The sequence below is a fragment of the Dermochelys coriacea genome, chromosome 2, assembly GCF_009764565.3.
Source record: "Dermochelys coriacea isolate rDerCor1 chromosome 2, rDerCor1.pri.v4, whole genome shotgun sequence".
Lineage (NCBI taxonomy): Eukaryota > Metazoa > Chordata > Testudines > Dermochelyidae > Dermochelys > Dermochelys coriacea.
The window spans coordinates 252,180,965-252,202,091 of record NC_050069.1 but is presented as its reverse complement, the minus strand read 5'-3'; the positions used below and the strand labels follow the sequence as shown (position 1 = coordinate 252,202,091).

Here is a 21,127-nt window from a genome sequence, read left to right as displayed (position 1 = left end):
AGTGTACAATGTGTCAGAGTTAGTGACACTCTCTGAATGTACTTCTAGGTTAGCATCGATAGTACAGGTCCTACCACATCCCGCTCCAGAGAAGGAGACGTGAATATCAGTCCTCTAGGGAAGCAGCCAATCAGAGCACAGGAGGCTCAGTTAAAAAGTAGCTACAGGGGTGAGCAGATCAGTTCCTAGCTGGAATTACAGGAGTGAGGGTGTTCCTTGCTGGAACTCAAGAGAGAACCAGAAGATAGGCTCTGGTGGCACTGGCATTCAATGAGGAAGAAGAGTTGAGAACCTCAGTCCTGAGGTTAGGCTGAAGTGGAAGGGGCTACATGAGAAACAGACCAGGGTTAGCAGCAGCAACTATTAAATGGACCAACGTGTGGCTGCTGTTCGTAGGATCCCTGGGTTGGGACCCAGAGTAGTGGGCAGACCAGAGTGCCCCGCAATTGCAGAGTGCCCAAAGCCCCAAAAAAGGGACAAGTTTTGGGCTGGAATGTAAAGGGCTAAGGGACAAAGTTGAAGATCTTGCAGAGTGCCCACCATTTGGTGGGCTTTGTTACCCTGACAAGGGAACTGGACTTGAAGGAGTGATCTAGCTGGAGAGCTGGGGCAATTAGAACCAATAAGGCAAAGAGTCTCCAAGGAGAAAGCCCTGGGGACACTGCTCTATACCAGAGCAGGCCTGGACTTAAAGCTAGCCCAGAAGGATCTAAGAACTGAGCTCAGAGACAGGACTAAAGACATTAACAAGGCTCTTTTGGACTTTTTAACCCAGAAGAAGTTTGTCTACGCATATTGACTATGTGTGACTTGGCCAGAGGGCTGGGCCACGGAAGACTGACGTGATAATGTTAACAGCCAACAAGGGGAGCAGAGAGAGCATGTGCAGGTTCACACCCAACTGACAAGCCGTGTTCATAAGAGGTCAGTGGTCCCATCACAGTATCCCTACTTAGATTACTGAGGAATATTAATGCAGCTTTTCATCATACCACATCCACCCCAATAGCTGACCAACCCTCTCCAAGTGGCTGATTCCTATTTCTCCCAGCTCCATGACCTTCCTGTAACCGCAAGAAAACACCTCCACCTGTTCCATCAGCCTCCCTTCAGGTTCCCTCTTTGGTTCCTGAAGACATACATTGGACTGACCCATTTTCTCTCGTCAGTTCCTAGGTTCTGAACAGGTACTTGAGAAGCTAGATGCATAGAATTGTTCACCAGGAATGGTTTCCAGCACCAGAGACATACGGAAAGCCAGGATTCCAGGCAGAAGTCCATACTTGCTCTACCTCCCAGCTGCTGGAAACACTGCTCAATCCCTGGACTAGTGCCCTTGACAGTTCCTACCTGGCCTCCAGAACCCGTCAGAAGACAGGTTTCAGGAGTCATCCACTGCAAAGCTAGACAATTGCTTAAGATTTAATCTTGCTTGTAGCAGTGCCTTACTTCAATCTATTGACAGACCTCAAGACCACCTGAATCTGAGGCATCTCATTTTCAAAAATAAGTTATTTAGTAGCCATACAAAATGTAAATAAGTTAATATAAAAACCCCGTTTTTGTTTCATTTCTTCCCTCAATGTATCCATTCTCTCCCCAACTCTATTTCTCCTTCATTCTTTAAAAATTGATACTCTTTTCCCAAAAACTTTTTATGAGCATGGTAGTACCCCACTTACCAGTCCATTCCCTTTGTACATAGCTCTCCCAAGCTGCTGATATATTCTGTACAAAATATTAGTACATTCTAAAACCACATGCCTATTTGACAGCATTTCAAACCATAAGTTAATTTCCTTAAAATGCACAAAACCATCATTTTTAAAATGTTTTTATGGATTAAATAAAACATTCTGATTAACTTTTTCTTAGCCAAACATGTTATGCATTTAAAACTAAATAATTTATTAATCAAAAAAGTATCCCTAACAGTGAATTGAACTGATTGTTTCTGGTCACTATATCCTTCAAAATCTTAGAACAGTAGATCTCATCCTTTCACACCTAGCTTTATTCATAGATTGGAGGAAGGAAAACAAGTGTTTCTGTTTTATCATCTTCCAATTGGTTTCTTAACTTGAAACGAACTAATTATTGAGCTGAATTAATCAAATAAACTGAAATGAAGAAGATAGGCTCTTCTGCAGGCGCAGAAATACTACTGCCACCAAAAGCACTTCAACACACTCTGGGTCCAAGCACTTAACCAGTGACTTCCACCAATAGCTTGACTTTCTTTAAAATTTTACAGCATCACACTGTTTAAATTTTTTTTGTATTTTGTTATTTTAATAACTATTATAAATTAAGGCCTTAACATAGATTATCCATTTCAAATATAAGTTCAAATAGTATTTTAAAGTCAGTATTTAAATAAAAAAATCAAATTTTAAGTCATTGGGGGCCAGGGGGTTGGTTGTTTATCCTCCCTGCCTGAAATCTCATTTTCTTAGCCCCTCACCTACAATCTGTTGCCACATATTCACCTTCTCTCTGTGCTCCATTTAGCTCTCCTACTACAACTCTTTTTTGATACATCAGCAAACATCTCTTCTCCAGCCTTGTAGTCTAATTTGCCCCATATGCACCTCCCAATTACCCTCAGACCTTCCTCCTCAGATAGTGGCATACCTGCATATTCAATCACACCCTAACATTTGTATCTCCCACTTAAATCATCTCACTTAACCCTGCTCATTTTGGCAAGCATCCAGACCATGCCATGTGAATAGTTTCCCTGGCTCTATGTCCAACATACTTTCCTAGTTCCTTCATAAGATCTTATTTCAATGGTAGCATAGCCTCAGATAGCCACGAATAATCCCACAAGTTGCAGTTAGCAAATCACACTGCAATGAGTTCACAGCCCTCAGAGAGGCAAAGTCACACTGACTCCATGAGGAAAAAAAAGTAAAAACTATGTTTTCATATGATAGTTTGATTGTTACCGATACCTCCTTCCATTGTTTCATCTAATTGTTGCATCTTGTCATAACCTAGACCAGCGGTCACCAACCCATTGATCGTGATCCACTGGTTGATCCTGGGGACTCTCCCAGTCGATCACAATCTCCGGTGGTGTAATGGGGCTGCCACTAAGGCAGGTTCCCTGCCTGCCACAGTCCCACCTCTGCTCCTGGAAGCTGACAATATGCCCCCGCGGCAGGACAGGGGTCTCCACGCGCTGCTCCTGCCTGCAAGCTCCGCCCCCACAGGTCCCACTGGCCAGGAGTGGGGAGCTGCAGCCAATGGGAGCTGAGAGGGCGGTGCTCGCTGGTAGGAGCAGCGCGCAGAGCCATATGTCCCCAACCCCCTCCCAGGTAGTAGCTCCTCATGAATGTGGAAACAAGAATAGCTTATGTTGTCAAAAGCAACATAGGACTCAGACACCCCTTCAAATCTGCAGAGGGGACGACAACTGAGATAGTTAAGTTTAATGGAATTAAAGAGTTTTTAGAAATTTTAACGTTCAGTAACAAACACACACTGAAGTACTTTGTAAAAAGTTTTGTGATGACCATATTTGAAAAAGTTATTCTGATTACCATCTTGCTTCCTTTCTTCTCTGCCTGCCACAAAAATTCCATTATGGTTTTAAACAAGAATACCACCAGCAAGAGAAGTGGGGCAGTTGTCCTGGGCCTGATCTTTGGAGAGCTGGAGTAGGTAGGACCAGCAGGGCCCTATCAACAGGCCTATGGCGCTTCAATGCAATCTCTCATTCTACAACCACCAACTTTTGCTACCCGTAGAGTGCCAATGCCAGGAGAAGACATCACACAGCACAATTCATACAGCAGAAGTATCCTGAGCATCGGACCATCCTGAGACACAGTAATCTAGTGAGGAGGAAAAAAAGGAGATGCCGAAGGGAGTCAGGAAAAGTAGAAATACTGAATTTTCTGACCATAATGGCACTTGTTATCAAAATTTAACCATACTTCTCTTGTAGCCAAAAATAAATGCTGCATATTGCTGGGAATCCCTACGTTTGGAGAGGGGTTTTCTTTAAGTCTCTTTCTACCATCTTTAACAGAAAAATATTCCATTAAGACGGAGGGAGGTAAAAAGTAGCAAAATGAATGTTCTTCATGCCAATTATCTAGTCATTGCCATAAGGCACTTTTGAACTAACTTTTTCATGTGCTTCAAGTGCCTCTCTTCTAAGACCTTGTCTTTCATATGAATGCTAAATACTAAACTATATCCCAATACTGTTACAACGTTTGCCTCAACTTGCATAAAGCTATAAGAATTACAGCTTTTGTTTAAACTTACTCTGACAACTTATTATTCACAAACACCACATTTTATGGAACTTACTAGTTTCCACAAAATGTTAAATTAGCAGTAGTGTTGTTATTCAGTTTCTGACCATTACTTCTATGGTTACAAAATCATCTTCTTCCACAGGCTTTTCCCTGCAAAATACACACAAACCATTAATTTTATGTTGCCAAGAAAACTTCAGGTACAAGAATGAGTTTAAGCTATTAAAAATTCAAAATCTATTTTGCTTTTCTAAATTGAAGAATTCCACATGGAATTAAAATGAATTTTGATTAAAATAAACACTGTATAGAAATGGAACTCCATAGCTAATCAGGAATGTCACCTTGCATGTCCTTGGAATACTGTGTCACAATTCGAACCACAACACTCAGGGAGCCAACCATGATCTGCCAAGCATCACAGAAAAAAGGACTCTTACAAAAAAAAAAAAAAGTCTTGGGGATCAAAGAGCATTTGTTTAGAAAGTAAATGCTAAGCAAGTCAAAGAGGCTAGAATAGCTCACAGCACCAAGTTAACAGTTTTGACTTAGAATGAACAGTGAGCAAACAGCACCAGAGGAAACTGGAACAATACATTTTGTTGTATAAACAAGTCTACTAGGATGGGGAAAAAACGTAATTGTTCAGACAAGCCAGAAACTCAGCAGGAACTTGATCAAATTTTACTAAGCTATATATAATCACACCATGTACTATTCCCTTAAGTAAGGACAGGAAATAGCACAGACTTCAGCAATAAGCATACTAAACTAACCATTAGTATCAAACTAGAGTGGAGCACTACCTAACTTGCACAATCCACTATAATATTTCAAACAACAGCTACGTGAAGAAGAAACTACACACCCACCCATATCTCGCAGGAGAGTTAGAGCATATTTTTCAGAAAGACATCCAATCTTTATTTAAAGGGTAAAATCCAGGCCCCATTGAAGTCAACAAAATACATATTGACTTTAACAGATTTCACTCTTGGCCTCTAAACCTCCCGTCTACAGAATCAGGTTGGGCATGTCCCAGCATTTCCCTTAAGTGCTGTACCTGTGTTGTAAGACCACATTAATTAAGGCAGGGGTTCTCACAACATAATTTCTGGAAGCCCCTCAAAATGCGGCCACCAACTTTTGCTGGTGTCCGCACTGACACTTTTTCCTAAAATACGTAATTAACTTTAGGAAAAACAAATAAATAGGCACGTCACATCCAAATTGTAATTTATGTAGGGGTTTTGGGTTTTTTTTGTTTTTTGTTTTTTTTTTGCAGACACTAATAAAATTAATGCTTTGAAAAGTGGTATTTGTATACTTGTTAATATCACTTTTCAGAGTACACTTAGTAGTTACATGGGAGGCTGTGAAAAGTGATATTAAACATACACATATCACTTTTCACAGTCTCCCAAGTAGCTAGTGAGTCTTCTGTGAAAAAGTGATACTTGCATGTTTGTGAATATCATTTTTCTCAGCAAGACTTGGGACAAATTAAGCCCTGGAGGAAGAGGTTGGAGGGGGAGGCAGCGGACACCAGGGGCAATGATGAGATGGATATGAGGACAGGGGAGGCAGTGGGGGGCCTGGATTGATGTTGGGGATGAATGTGGGGCCAGGAAAGCAGCGAGAGCCAGGGATGATGGAGGTGGGTGATGAGCCCTGCCACAACGTGGCCAGAGCTAGAAGTCAGCACTAGGGGTCAGTGTCTGCAGCCAAAGCCCAGAGCAGGAGCTAAGCAGCCGGAGCCAGCAGTTGGAGTCAAATGGCCAGAGCTGGGGATTGGAGCTTGTTATTGCATGGCCAGAGCTGTGGGTCAGTGCCTGGGGCCAGTGCCCAGTACCACATGGCCAGGGGCCATGTGGCCGGAGCCCGGGGCCACTTGGCCGGAGCCAGCGCCTAACACTCACTGCTGCATGGCCAGGGCCAGGGGTCGGCATTCCGGATTGGCTCCCGCCACCACACGGCTGGAGCCTGGGACCAGAGCCAGGGGTCGGCGCTTGCTGCCATGCAGCTAGAGATCAGCGCCAAGGGCCAGGGATCAGTGCCAGGGGCCAGGGCTGTGGGGCCAAAGCGAGGGGTCAGAGTCCCAAACCCCATGGCTCGAGCAGCAGCGCCAGAGCCAGGGCTGAGCACCCACCACCACATGGCCGGAGCTAGCGCTCAGCACCCAAAGCCCTGTGGCCGGAGCCCTCTGACGCGCAGCCAGAGCTTGGGGTCAGCCTCTGGAGCCAGCACCTGCTGCTGCGCAACCAGAACACCAGCATCCGCAGCCGCGGGCGGAGCCTGGGACCAGAGCCCAAAGGCCTGCAACTGGAGGCCATTGGCTGGAACCGGGGATCAGCACCCGCTGCCCCATAGCCAGAGCCAGGGGCCGTGAGTCCAGGATCCCGAAGCCCAACTACCCTAAGGCTGAAGACTGGAGTGCCCCCTCCCCCAAGGTGGGTCAAGAACTTACTTGCTCCTGCAGCGTTGTGCCCCACCTATTTCCAGAGGTGGTGCAGGGCGGCACATCCAGGAGCAACAGGGTGGGAGGGGGAAGGGCTGATGCTTTGTCATCTCCCCACCACCTGCATCACTGCCTGGAATGGCTGCATGAAAAGCCTCTGGGGGCTGCATTTGAGAAACGCTGAGCTAGGGAATAGTTTAGACTGCTCCAACAGCTTTTTTGGACAACAGGTCACCATACCAGAACAGCAAATTAATCTGCATTACAGTCATCGAAGAGTCATGGTGAAACGAGTCAGCTTTGTACAGAAAGCCACTTCCTGTTTACAGGTTTTCAGCAGGCAAAAGTAACAGAGCTTGCAGCGCTCCAGAGGCAATCCTGGCAATTATAGGCCAGTAAGCCTAACTTCGATACGAGTCAAATTGGTTGAAACTACTGTATATTAAACAAGTGCTACACAACAACTGGCATCCTTGATGACAGTCAGAGAGATCAATCAAGAAATCGAATGGGTATAGACTCAACTACTCAATCACCAGAGAAGAGATCCCTCTGAGACAGAATAGTATGTTACCAGCACAGAAAGGCTTGTGTTATTATTCCCTACTCACTAAATTTTTTTTTTTATTATTGCCATGTGATCAATTCAACAACTTTCACAAACATGAGATGACCAGGAGCTGGCATGACATATGTCTGGGACTCACCGGGGGGGGGGGGAGGGGAGGGAGGGAAGGGATGCATATCCTTAATTACAAAAAGGTTGAGAGCCCTTGATCTGGCATTTGAAGTGATTTGGAGGGCCACAAGCTTAGCAAGGGTTGTGGTTTGGTGGTTCTATGACCGAGAGGTCAAAAAACAGGATAGGCCAGATCCCATGAGATTTCCAGTCCCCACAGGAATTCCAGGGTAGGCTTGAGGGCTTGTGGGATTTGGCTCAATATTTGGAGCCATTGTAAGAGCCCTGTGCACAAGGCCACTTCCCGTTTGCTGGTTTCCAGCAGCCAAACAGGAGCATGCAGCGCACATGGATCATAGGCAGCAGTCTGGCAACGATCAAACCTGGCTTGACTGTGAAGGGTACATGGTTGGCCAGTTGCAGAGCTGGGACCAAGACACAGTAGGGTAGCAGGATGGGCTAAACAGACCCACTGCAGCTGCCAGATGCAGGAGGACATGTGTTGCCTATCCTGGAGCAGGAGGTAAACAGAAAAGTCAGGAAGGAGAAAGAAAAAAGCATGATGTCGGAAAGGGAACCACATACTAATCATCAAGGAATAGGGCAATTCATGGAGGTGATGCAGTCCATTTTGGATCCGACTGAAGCTCAGGAAAACAGTAGTCAGGAACAGCAGTAGAGTGAGTTCACAAACAGGCAAGACCACCTGGGAGAGCAGGCAGCAGGCAGCGCCCCTCCCTCCGCAATGCATGTGTTTGGGGTTCAGCACACCTCACGACTTCTGCTGTCTCAGACAAGCAGTTCTGGTGGGAGCAACAGGGTGGGCCAAGGGTGGCTTCAGTCATGCCTGCAGGGGCACACAAGTGGGACATGAACAGAGGGGAGTTCACAAACATGCCCCATGACTGCAGGTACGGGGGACCACAATGCCCAGAGCCCCCAGAGGACAACCCTCCAGCTACCGGTTCCTCAGATGGTAGCGTTAAGAGATTCCGGCATCACAGCTGCAGGCCCATAGCCTTTAATGTAGCACCCCAGGAGGTCTACAAATGCGGATTTGAATGCAGTCTCAGATGCAGCTGCTTTTGATCAATTAGGGGCCCATCTTTCAGTTAACACATGAGAAGATATGGTGAGCGCATTACATGGACATATTTTCCCTACAGTTCAGGGAGAGCCTGTATTGGAGGAGAGGGATAAAGTGAAGAGGAGAGGAAAAGACAGTATAAGGTCCCCCAAGATAAAGATGAATTGGGACAAGCTTATAGCCTACATCACCTACATGGGCCCATGCTGAAGTATCTAGATATTTTATGTAGGCTGCATAATACTTTTTGAGGCACCTCAGGGCTCTGGTAGGATGAGCAATTTAGAATGAGGGAATCCTGAACCCCTTCTTGTGCTGTAATGAAACAGATCAGGAACTATGGCCGTAGTGCCTGGCTTGGGGGTGCCTGTTACAGGCTCTTACATAAACAATGGCCATACACTGGTAAAGTCAGGGTGTGAAGGGGAAGGGAGGGAGGAAACAGGGTGAGGCTCGAGGCACCAACACCTAGCCAGCCAAGGCTTTCATGCTGGGCTTACACTGAGACAGGGAAGTGTTTTCATGCATCCTGTAGGTTTAGGCATGAATGCAGGCATTATGGAGGCAGGCACGAATATTCAGGCTGCCCATGTTTAAAGCACACCTTTCCCAGAGGGAAAAAAAAAAAAAAAGGAGTACTTGTGGCACCTTAGAGACTAACCAATTTATTTGAGCATAAGCTTTCATGAGCTACAGCTCACTTCATCCGATAAATTTGTTAGGCTCTAAGGTGCCACAAGTATTCCTTTTATTTTTGCGGTTACAGACTAACATGGCTGCTACTCTGAAACCTTCCCCAGAGGATGGGGGCAGCAACGCAACACAGCACACAGCAGGGGCAGGACCAGAATGGCTGAAAAAGGCGATATCTTCAATTAACTTGGGTGGTTTAGACACCTTTTAAGGGATTAGTCCAAGAAAGAGGATTCCATATATTTGTGGGAGGGTTTTGTTCATGATCCCATAGAAGGGGAGAGGGTGCACAAAATGGCAAATGCCCTTTAACAGATGTGAGGTTATGTCCAGGGCCAAGATTCAAAAGTAGGTTTGTTTTGGCAGGGTTACAGGTCCTGTCCAGCAAATGCTGTTGCCTGATCTCCATATCTCCCCTGTGGGCCTTGTCCCTAAAAGTTCCTGATGAGTATCACCTCATTCACCATCTCTTGTATCCAAATGGGGGAAATCTGTGAACAATGCAATCAACCCCAGGCTGTGCACCATATGCTACACATCATTCGACAGTAGGCACATGGTACCCTCATATTGCCCTTTTGCCTAATTTGCAAAGAATGACATTAAGTCAGCCTTCTTCCTTTTCCCAAGCCACCCAGCTGACTTGTGACCTCTTCCATGATCAGTTTTATGTGGACAGAGCAATGCCCATGGGCTGTGCTATTTCATGGGCAACCTTTGAAAAAATTCAGCACAAGGCTGGACTGAGCAGTCAGGAGGCATGCAGGATGCCAACAGGTGACACACTACCTGGACAATTTTCTGTTTTCAGGCAGGGTGAATGTAAGGGGCTCCTTCGGGTTTTTCAGGACCTGATGGGCAAATTGGGTATTCCCAGAGCTGATGAAAAAACTGAGGAACCTTAGAGCACATTGATGTACCTAGGCATTGAGCACAACACAGTCCAGGGGCAGTCCCACCTAATTTGGGACAATTGTGGTGCTAAAAAGACATATGGTTGTTAGAATCAGCAGGACCAAAACATTTGTCTAGGGGATCTCCAATCCCTGTTGGACAACTTGAACATTATATGGAAAGTCATAGCCTTCAAGCATGCCTTTTGTGAGCAGTTTGCTACTGCTACCATTGAGATATGGGCCCAAACCACTTTATGAAGATCACTACAGAGATGAAGGAAGACCTGGCAACCTGACACCGATTCCTCACTCACTATAACGGGATGTCTGTATAGAGGGATGTTTACTTGATCAAGGCTGACCTGCAAGTCCACTCAGACGCAGCAAGCAGGATAGATTTTGGCTTGCATTTTAGGGAGCACTGGTGTACCCGGGGTGGCTCAGAAATGAAGGGAGTCCAGCATTTTGAAGGACATCACATTCCTGGATTTCTTCCCCATTCTGATCACTGTTCAGGATGGGGAGTTCAAGGACAAGAGGATCAGGTTTTGATGCAATAATCAAGCAATTATTCACTTGGTGAACTTTCAGTCCACTAAATCTGCCAGGATAACCAGGTTTGTGAGGACTTTCGTTCTCCATTTTCTTCAATGCAACATTCATTTCATTGACAAGCACGTACCTGGGCTTAACAAAGGCATAATTTATACTCTCTCTCAACGGCCAGTTGACAGATTCAGAGCACTAGCACCAGAGGTCACACAGGTGCCAGACCAGATGCTGATAGCCCTATGGAATCTTGGTTGCTAAAAACAGTATCCACAGCCAAGGGATCATTGCACCATGCAACTCTTTGGCCTACATGAAGGTGTTTGAGGCATTCCAGGCATTCGGGGCCTGAGAGTCTCCCCAGGGCCCAAATCCCCAAAACCTGGCAGTTCATGATCTCACAACATAGGCAAGGGCTGGCACCACCGACAATAGCTAACCCGTTAGCTGAGTGTCCTTTGACTGCAGGTCTGTAGGTTATCTGGACCCCTGTAGGGGATTCATGGCCCATAGGATGCAGGAAGGTTGGGCATGGGCTGCTGGGACAGAGAGCAATGTCAGGAAACCAGTGACCTTGCAGGTACTAAAACAATTAGTTGAGGTTCTTCCTTACATCTGCCATTCGTGGGTAGGCAGGTGTGAAGTTGTACTCTTCAAGGAAGCCCTTCTGTTGGCTTTCTTTGAGCCCTTTCAGGTCAGTGAGCTAGTGCCTTCAGCCAACGGAGACTCTTCAGGGCAGGCTCCTAAACCACAACATGCAGTGGGAAGGTGACTCTCTACAGCTCAAGGTCCACAGGTGAAAAACAGATCAAAGGGGATTCAGGGAGGCTGTTTTTCTGCACCGTTCTGGTGAGATGAACCTGCATCCTGTACAGGCATTGCACACATATGTGGCTCAACACTAACACAGCGAGGGGGGTCCCCTGTTTCTACACAGTGACCATTCCTTCCTAACCAAATTCCAGTTTGTGGGAGTCTTTCAGAAACAGCTCTTATTCTTGCCACCAGGAGAGCATGCCTCCCACTCTTTCTAAACAGGGGCTTCAACAGTGGCTACCCAATTGTGCACAGGTGAGTCAGAGGTCCAGGCTATAGGACGCTGGCAATCCAGCAACTGTCAGTCCTACAGCAGCTGCCTGAGTGGAAGGTAATGCAGGGGGTGGGCTGTAAGCTCCACAGGTTTTAACCATGTCTGCTTCCTCCCCCCATGTCAATCATAAAGAATGTATTGCAGCACACACACAGTTTAGGATATGGATTTGAGAGCACAGCATTGTGCACTGGGCTTACAAGAGAAAATGTAATTTGGCGAGAGGTGGACATTGGAAGTGATGCAATTCTGTATTGGCACAGCAGACAGGGCATATCCTGGAACCAGCTCATGCCTTCTTGCATGGGCTGGCGCCCTGGGTGGACACACCTGACATCATGATTATTCATCTAGGGAAGAACAACCTGGGAACATGCTCCAACCTCACACTGATTTTGAAGGCTAAGCAGGATATTGGACTGCTGGTGAACACATTTTCCAGTGTGGCAAAAGTACTGTTGGAGATGTTGACCCGCAAGGTTTGGTGGACTGCTGTACACCCACAAAAAGGTGGATATGGCCCAGAGGAAGGACCACAGAAAGTAGAAAAATGGCTGGATTCCTGAGATGGCTCTATTATCAGACATGGTGTCACAGCTCAGAGTATGGCCAAGCTTTATCTAGAGGAAGGAGGGTATCTCTCTGATATAAGTGCCAATATGTTCCTGGATGATCTCGGTATTGCGCTGGCCAAACTTCTAGGTAGCTCGTACAGAAGGGAATGGAAGCAGCCCAACTGATGCTGGCGCCTCCTCGTGGCAGGTGCCCAGTGCTCACTGATTTAGGCTCCAGATCCAAAAAAGTACAGTAACATAGTGGGCATCCCAAGGGCATCTCCTTATGAGATGGGAGTATCATATCTAAGCCCTGCAGCAAACAAACTGGGGCACTACCCTAGGACTGCCCCACCAATGTGCTTGATGGCAGTGCTCTCTGGGGGTCGAAGTCCCCTGTCGCCTCAAGCCCTGGAAGGAGGAAGGATGCTAGCAGACAAATGGAAGTGCCCTCAGACTCTCGTAGTGTGACGACTGGCTCCCCCGATGGTGGGAGCCCACAAGATTTGGCAAATAATCAATGGGCTGCGAGCGACTGCAGTGGACTGTCCCCAGAGGGGTACCTTGGATGTAATTTGACTAATAAATTTGTGGCAGGATTAAAGCCCATAACATATGTCCTTGCCTTCTTCCTTGCAGTGAGTACACCAATCCAGGGAAAGAGAGAACTTCTTTACTAAAGAAAAATTTGATTATATGTCAGTTTTATTTGACCTGTTTTAAAAAAATCAAACATTTAGAACAGGCCAATTACAATACAGAAATGATTAGATTAAGGATTTATTTAGGAACTTTATCAAACCACAGAGCTGTAATCTAGGAATTTCATGCAGCTGTTTTTAAAAAAAAAGAGAAGCAGAAGTTATTTCCTTTTATTCATCTACAGAAATGTTATTTCCCTTCCTAAGGTATGCTATTGGGAGAAACAAGAACTACGCTTTCTTGAGATAAAACACAGACAAATAAAAATAGTATCACACAATCTTTAAAACTGCTAAATTACTAGTAGCTTTGGTAAAGTTCACTCATTTGTATACTGTCATGTAATCCATCAGAAATTCACTCTATTATAACACTACAGAACTAAGGTCAAACTCTTCCCTTAGCCCTGGTCTACACTGGGGAGGCGTGTGGGGGGGGAAAAAAGGATCAACCTAAGATACACAACTTCAGCTATGCAAAGTTGTATGCAAAGCATAGCTGAAGTCGGCATATCTTAGGTGGACTTACCGGGCCATGAGGACGGCAGCAAGTCGACTGCTGTCACTTCCCTGTCAACTCCACGTCCATCTCTAGCGAGCTGGAGTTCCAGAGTCGATGGGGAGCGTGTTCGGAGATCGATCACTACCTGCTGATCTGGCAGGTAACAAAGACCTGCCTTTAGTTATATCACTGTCTCCTACCCTGGTTTAAATTGATGTTATATGCACACATCAGAGGGTGGAGCATATTATCCCAGTTGCAGAGATAACAGCGAGTCTTGTGCATAGTAAAAATACTGTGAAGTGGTGGCATTTAGGTTACAGTACAGTTCCTGATGTGGATGTTGTGTGTATTATCTTGATTAATAGGGGACAGGACTCAGGATAACAGGAGGGTGCACAAGAGCATTACTGTGTACTCCATTTTGCTTCAGCAAGCTTTAAGGAGGTAAAAAATTGTGCTAAAATTATACTCACCATATGCTTTGTAATTGTTAAGAGGTATAGGAGGCTGCAGGGAAGGATACAACTCTCAGTTAGCTATAGATAGGGACTACTTCTATACTTCTAAAATGCATTCATGAAACTCTCTAGCCACACTGTACATGAATAACAAAATGCACATGGAACTACCTCAACATTATCCCTTCTAGCAAAACCCTGAGAAAACAGATGGTCTTGCACAATATTAAAGGTCAATAAACTGGCTCAAGAATATGAAAGACAAGGTGGATGAGGTAATACTTTTTTATTTGACCAACTTCAGTTGGTGGAAGAGAAAAGCTTCTGAGCTTTACACAGCTCTTCTTGAGGTATGGAAAAGGTAACCAGCTAAATACAAGGTGGACAGATTGTTAAGCATATGGGGTTAACAAACACCGCAAGAAACCACATAAAATGAAGTGGGCAATTAACACCACAAGAATGGCTCAAGAACAGAAAGTCCTTCACTGAGAATATTTTGCCTTAGTTATCTAAATATAGGCACTGCTAGCAAGATCATCAAGTAATCTTAGGCTATGTCTACACTATGGCTTATGTCAGCAAAATGTATATCGCTCAGGAGTACAAATAAGCCACACCCCTAAGCAGGGACGTGCGCAAGGGGGGACAAGCAGGGTATATGGCCTCCTAGTCAGCGGGGCACAGAACACCTCCAGGGCAGGGAGAGTGAGCTCCTCTGGCCCCAGGCCAAGGCAGGAGATCCAGCTCCTCCGGGCCAGCAGGAAAGCGAGCTCCACCAGGACGCAGTGGGACAGGAAGAGAGCCAGCTCTTCCAGTTCCATGGCCGCAGTGGGGAGAGAGAGAGCTCCTCCAGCCACCGAGGGAGAGCAAGCTCCTCGGGTCGTGGGGGGCACAGGAAGTGCCCTTCCAAAAGCAGCCAGATTTTTATTTCCATGCACCCCTGCCCCTGAGACAGAAGTTACACCAAAGTAAGTCCTAGTACAAGATCTAAGCTACTGCTTCAGGGACATTTACACATATAGATGAGTTAATCTTTGCTTAGCTTTTCGCAGGTTTTGGGCATCTACAGGCATTGTGTACTGTCATACTTGGCTGTACAGGGACAGGTGACATGGAGCCATGCTTCCAGTCTCAGAACGTGGGCACCTTCACGAGGCACAAGAGAAAGCATCACATGTGGGAGCAAAACACAGGCAGGGCACTGATGGATAAGGAGGTACATAGCAGACCTGAGGACTACGTCTACACTACAAACCAGTGTCAGCGGCATGTAGCGTACACGTAGCTATATGCTGCAGTGAAAAGCAAGCTGCTTCCACAGTTCAGCGTGTGGCTACACATGTAAATGAAAGACTCCCACAGCAGGGAGACAGCGGGAAAGGCTTTTGCTTACAGAGCCTTTCCCTGAGGGGAGGAAAGGCTCTGGCAGGGGAGAAGAAGCTGGGAAACCCCCCTCCCTGTGGCAGGGAAAGGCTCAAGCAGCAGAGAGTTTCCCAAGCTTTTTCCCCACTGCTTCCCCCAACCAGAGCCTTTCCTCACTTAGAATATCAGGGTTGGAAGGGACCTCAGGAGGTCATCTAGTCCAACCCCCTGCTCAAAGCAGGGCCAATCCCCAATTTTTGCCCCAGATCCCTAAATGGCCCCCTCAAGGATTGAACTCACAACTGTGGGTTTAACAGGCCAATGCTCAAACCACTGAGCTATTCCTCCCCCCTCTGGAGTCTTTCCCTCTAATGGTGAAAAGGCACTGGCAGCAGGATAGTACAGTGCTAAAAATAACACCGTAGATAGGGCAGCACAGTTTGGACAAGTAGAGTTGCCATAGGATATGTACTCACATACTTACCCACACTCTTCGAGCATGTCTTTACCGGCCTAAGTCATGCCTCCTGGTCTACGCTGCTATTTATACCCATACTGGGGGGCTACATGGGTAGAGGTACACTATATGCCGCCAAAAGAAGAAGGCAAGTGAAGACATACCTAGGAGTGCAGATTAAAGGAAATATAGAGTGGTCATGAATGGAGAAAGGGAGCGAGGGCAAGGAAGGTGGATGCCCAGGAAACTTCAAGCCTTTCTCTATACTGAACAAATCCTCTTCACCTGTACTATCTCCCTGCCACTATTTGCTATATCGCACATTGATGGAAGTCTCCTTATCACACACATCTCCTACAGATTCGTTAATATGTCAAATAGAGAAGTCATGTTTGGTGGGCCTCAGGATCTGTCGCAGTAGGGACCCCCTCCAAAAGACCTTATGTACCAAACTTGGTTAAACTTTTGGTGCTCACTTAAGAAAAACAGGGGGAAAATGTGTCACTTGAACCAGCTTCAGTAGAGCCCAAACACCACCCTCAATATATTACACTTCAACAAAAGATTCTATATCTTTTTAGAAACTATGAAAATGAGTACTTAAGGGATCCAGTTAGGTCCCCACTGCCAAATAATCCATTCACCATCATCACACCTGATTTACATAGCCCACCCAAATTTAATATTGCTGTCTAATAAAATTTAAAAATATGTCACAAGTTACTAGATTATGAAATCATATTCTTATTCAAAGAATCAATTTTCAAATATAATCTAGTAATGTATACCTATGCATATATTTTTGCAAACTTTATAAGGGTGATGTGAGTCAGTATGAAATGGTATGTTCCCTGTACATAACATGCACCTTTGACTGTAATAGTCAGTCCCCACTCCACAGCACTTATGTATGCATCATATACTCCCACACATGGCTGGGGGAGAATGAGACAGTACAGGGTGAGATCCCTATTAGATCCCTCTATCTATGTGTACTGTGGCATTTGGTTGTTTCGCAGAGGTGCTTGGGGCTGTATGGATAGTAGACGCTACCCATATGCTCAGTGTATTTCTGTGTTTGATTATGGGGGAGAGAGAGGAGCATCGGACAGTACTGGGGATGGTATGAAGGGGGAGTTTAGGGAGGTATGAAAGGAATGTATGCACTCTGTACACACTGTGGACTCCTACACTTGGCCGAGGAGAGAAATGAGGACAGTTGTAGGACAGCATGGTAGAGAGGTGGCAGGACACACATACATAACTAGTAGGAGGCATGATGCAGCAGTATAAAGGAACTATGTGAGTGGTGTACAGATGCATAGGGACGCAATGTGTCCTCTGTACACCATCACTTATCTGTGGAAGGTTAAGAGTTTTAACAGCAGAGAGGGTGTTATGGGAGCACAGGTAAGCCTCCCCAGGCACAACATGTACTCCTGCATCTGGGCTATAATGTATAAGGGTCATGAAGCAATATCACAGGAAATATGGGGTGGCGCATAGAGTAAGTTGGATTGGCACTATGGGTAAATAAGTAGGTAGCATTAGAAATGGAGAGCAGTATGAGGTGGCAGAGTGTGATATGGAGCAGTATGAGGGGAGGGAGGAATAGTATGAGAAGATGTAGTGTGGTAAAATTGGAGGATAGAGAGACAGCAGTGTGAAGATGGGATATATAGGATTGTGAGGGCACTATGAAGGGGTTATAGAGTGGAACAGTGAGGAGCACTATGAGAAGATTACAGGGGAGGTAAAATGGTGGTAGTTTACAAGGTAGGCAGAATGGTCTGGGGTGGTGTTAAAAAGCTCACATGCTGGCAAGATGGGGCAGGAGGTTGAGGAAGAGTCACAGAGTGGGCTGGATGGGCAGCATAGGGACGGAGATTCCAGAGTAGGCAGGATGGAGAGGAACAGCATGAGGGGTGCTCCAGGGCAGATAGGATGGGGAGCACAGGGGGTTTCCACTGTGTGCATAGGGGCAGAGGTGAGATGCAAAGGAGCAATATAAAAGGGGGTTTTAGAGTGGACAGGATCGGGGAGGGGGTCAGTATGAGGGGGAGGTTCTGGGATGGGATAGATACAGGGAGTCTGACAGCAGGATCAGGGGAGGGTTCCAGGGTAGGCAGGATGAAGGGTGGATGGGTAAAGGAGGGGGGCAGGAATGGGTTGGTATGAAGAAGGTTGGGGAGAGGATGTGGGGGTGGTATGAAGAGGGATTCCGGGGGTAGGGGGAAGGATGAGGGAGTGGTGTGAAGGAAGGTTCCAGCAGGGACAAGATGGGGGAGGTAGGAGGTCAGTATAAGAGGGTTCCAGGGCAGGTGGGAGGGGAGGGGTTCGAGGCAGGCGGCATGAAGGGCATGGGGGGGGGGCAGGATGAGGTGAATTCAGGGGGGCAGGATGGGGGTCGGAACGAGGAGCGTTTCCAGAGCCGGAGGGGGGGGGGGCAATGTTACACGGCGGGCGGCATGAGGGGCGGGATGAAGGGGGGTTACAGGGCGGGCCGCAGGAGGGGGGGTTCCGGAGCGGGCCGCCCCCGTACGCACCGTGTACTCCCGCACTTGGCTGTGGAAGTTCTGCTCACGAATTGTCACCTCGTCCGCGTCCATCCTTCATACCCCCGCAGCCCCGGCTCGCAATGGCGGCTGCGGCCGCCGCTTCTGCCCCTGCTCCTGCCCCTCCTGCGGCAGGCGGGGAACCATGGCCGGCAGTAGCGCCAACTGTTCCCCGGGTCCCTTGCGGCGAGCGAGGCGACCGGGGCCACCGACAACCCCGGCGGCGCTCGCTATCTCCCTGGGTCTGTCAGCGGCGGCGGAAGGGAAGGCCCAGCCTCTCTGGCTGCGTCACGGCGCGGCAGCAGCGACCGCGGCGCCACCAATAGCCCAGCCCCGGACCCGGGGAAGGAAAAGGGCGGGGCCAGCACAGCCCCGAGGGCGCGAGACACCGGGAGGCGGGACCTGAATGGTCCCCAAGCGCCAATGCCAAGGAGGAAGGCGGAGCTAGTGCGGGCCCAGGGCGGGGGGCTAAGAGGAAGGCGGAGCTAGCACTACCCTGAGATGAGGGGGCAGGACAGCGGGCGGGGTCAGCACTGACCCAGAAGTGGAGGGGGCAAAAGATGGGGCGGGGCCAAAACGGCCCCCGCGGGAGGCGGGGCTAGGTGAGTAGGCTGCGCCAATTCGGAAAGGAAGGGGCGGAGCTACACTATGAGAGCTAGGCGCAGGCGCAAGCGGCGACAGTTAGAGGGGGAGAAAGGGCCGGCCAAACCGGGGTGGGGCGGGGTGAGGTATAGCGTCGTGTCGGGGGTTGTTAGGGCCATAGCTCAGAGGTTATGATGCTTGATTACAGTCCTGAAGGTTTCAGAGTAGCAGCCGTGTTAGTCTGTATTCGCAAAAAGAAAAGGAGTATTTGTGGCACCTTAGAGACTAACAAATTTATTTGAGCATAAGCTGTCGTGAGCTACAGCTCACTTCATCGGATGCATTTGGTGGAAAAATGCATCCGATGAACAGTCCTGAAGGTTGTGACTCTGAGTCTCACTGATACGCCACCTCCAATTTACCCTGCTGCAAAAAGGTGTCTGTTCCATCAGCTTAGGGCAGCCGAAAGCAGTTGGATGTGATGCTGTCCACGTGGCCCCTTCACATGTAGGGGCTTTCTATTTGCCAGCTTTCTATTTGCCAAAAACCAAATACACTTGCCTAGCCCCCTTTCATGGATTGGCAGCAAATTCAAAATAAAAGAGCTGAAAGATAACGTGAGAACAGCAAACAGATTAAAAAGACAGGTTTCAGAGTGGCTGTCGTGTTAGTCTGTATCAGCAAAAACAAGGAGGAGTCCTTATGGCTCCTTAGAGACTAATACATTTATTTGGGCATAAGCTTCCATGGGCTAAAATCTACTTCATCAAATGCATGGAGTGGAAAATACAGAAGCAGATATAAATACATGAAAAGATGGGAGTTGCCTTACCGAGTGTGAGATCAGTCTAATGAGACAATTCAATTAACAGCAGGATACCAAGGGACGAAAAATAACTTTTGTAGTGATAATGAGATTGGCCCATTTCAAACACTTGACAAGAAGGTGTGAGTAACAGTAGTAGGCATTATAACATTCAAAAACCAGTAGGAGAACACTTCAATCTCCATGGTCGCTCAATAACAGACCTAAAAGTGGCAATTCTTCAACAAAAAAAGTCAAAAACAGACTCCAAGGTGAAACTGCAAAACTGGAATTAATTTGCAAACTGGACACCATCACATTAGGCCTAAATAAAGACTGGGAGTGGTTGGGTCATTACAAAACCTAAACCTAATTTCCCCCATACTAATTTCCCCCTACTGTTACTCACACATTCTTATCAACTATTTGAAATGGGCCACTCTCATTACCACTACAATCCTGCTGTTAATTGAATTGTCTCGTTAGACTGACCTCACGCTTGGTAAGGCAACCCCCATCTTTTTATGAATTTATAACTTCTCCTGTATTTTCCACTCTATGCAGCTGATGAAGTGGGTTTTAGCCCATGAAAGTTTATGCCCAAATACATTTGTTAGTCTCTAAGGTGCCACAAGGACTCCTCATTGTTTATGTTAAAAAGAGCAGGCTGTGAAAGATAGGTGAGCCCTTAGCTAGTCCTTCACTGCTATTTACATGTAAAGATTCATCCCTAACTACTGTTCACTGGTGCAAATGTTATAATAAAAACTCACTGCCAAATCCCTACAGATCCGGTTGCTTTCAGGAGAGTAGTAATGGAAAATATATTCTTCACTGGTTGGAGTTTCACCTCATTCTATATACTGAGCACCTGAGTATGCTGCAGGCTATAGCCTGCAGGATGGCTCCACAGATGATGAAAGTCATCAGAGCTCTTGGGTCTATTAATCATTTAATCCTTGCCACAGCCATCCATTTCTTCATGTACTTCAGTACCAGATATGAGCTAATTATAGAGCTTGCATATACACCCCACATGTGTTCCTCCTAAGATTCTTTAATGCTCTGCCAGATATGGCTCAGGTTAGCTTAAAGTATTTTATACACAGTGCCACCTAGTGGCTAAACCATCTCCCCAGTTGTTCTATGTTCCTACCATTTACAATATTTGCACTAGTGGTTCTCAACGAGGGGTACCCATACCCCTGGGGGTATGAAGAGGTCTTCCAGGGGATACATCAACTCTTCTAGATAATTGCCTAGTTTTACAACAGACTACATAAAAATCACTAGCGAAATCAGTACAAACTAAAATTTCATACAATGACTTGTTTATACTGCTCTATATACTATACAGTGAAATGTAAGTGAAATATTTACATTCCACAAAAAGAAAAGGAGTACTTGTGGCACCTTAGA

At 46.7% G+C, this 21,127-nt stretch overlaps 1 protein-coding gene across 2 annotated transcripts in view; it reads right to left on the bottom strand.

The window, feature by feature from the left end:
• LMBR1 (limb development membrane protein 1) overlaps window positions 1-18,681 on the bottom strand; it is a 151,722-nt gene extending 133,041 nt beyond the window's left edge. The window contains exon 1 of one of the 2 annotated variants that reach the window (XM_038392516.2): window positions 18,313-18,681. In XM_038392516.2, coding sequence (XP_038248444.1) covers window positions 18,313-18,375 — 63 coding nt within the window. In that variant the 5' untranslated portion in view covers window positions 18,376-18,681. The remainder of the gene's footprint in view (window positions 1-18,312) is intronic. The other variant, XM_038392514.2, reaches the window with a different exon arrangement.
• Between the last annotated feature and the right edge of the window lie 2,446 nt (window positions 18,682-21,127).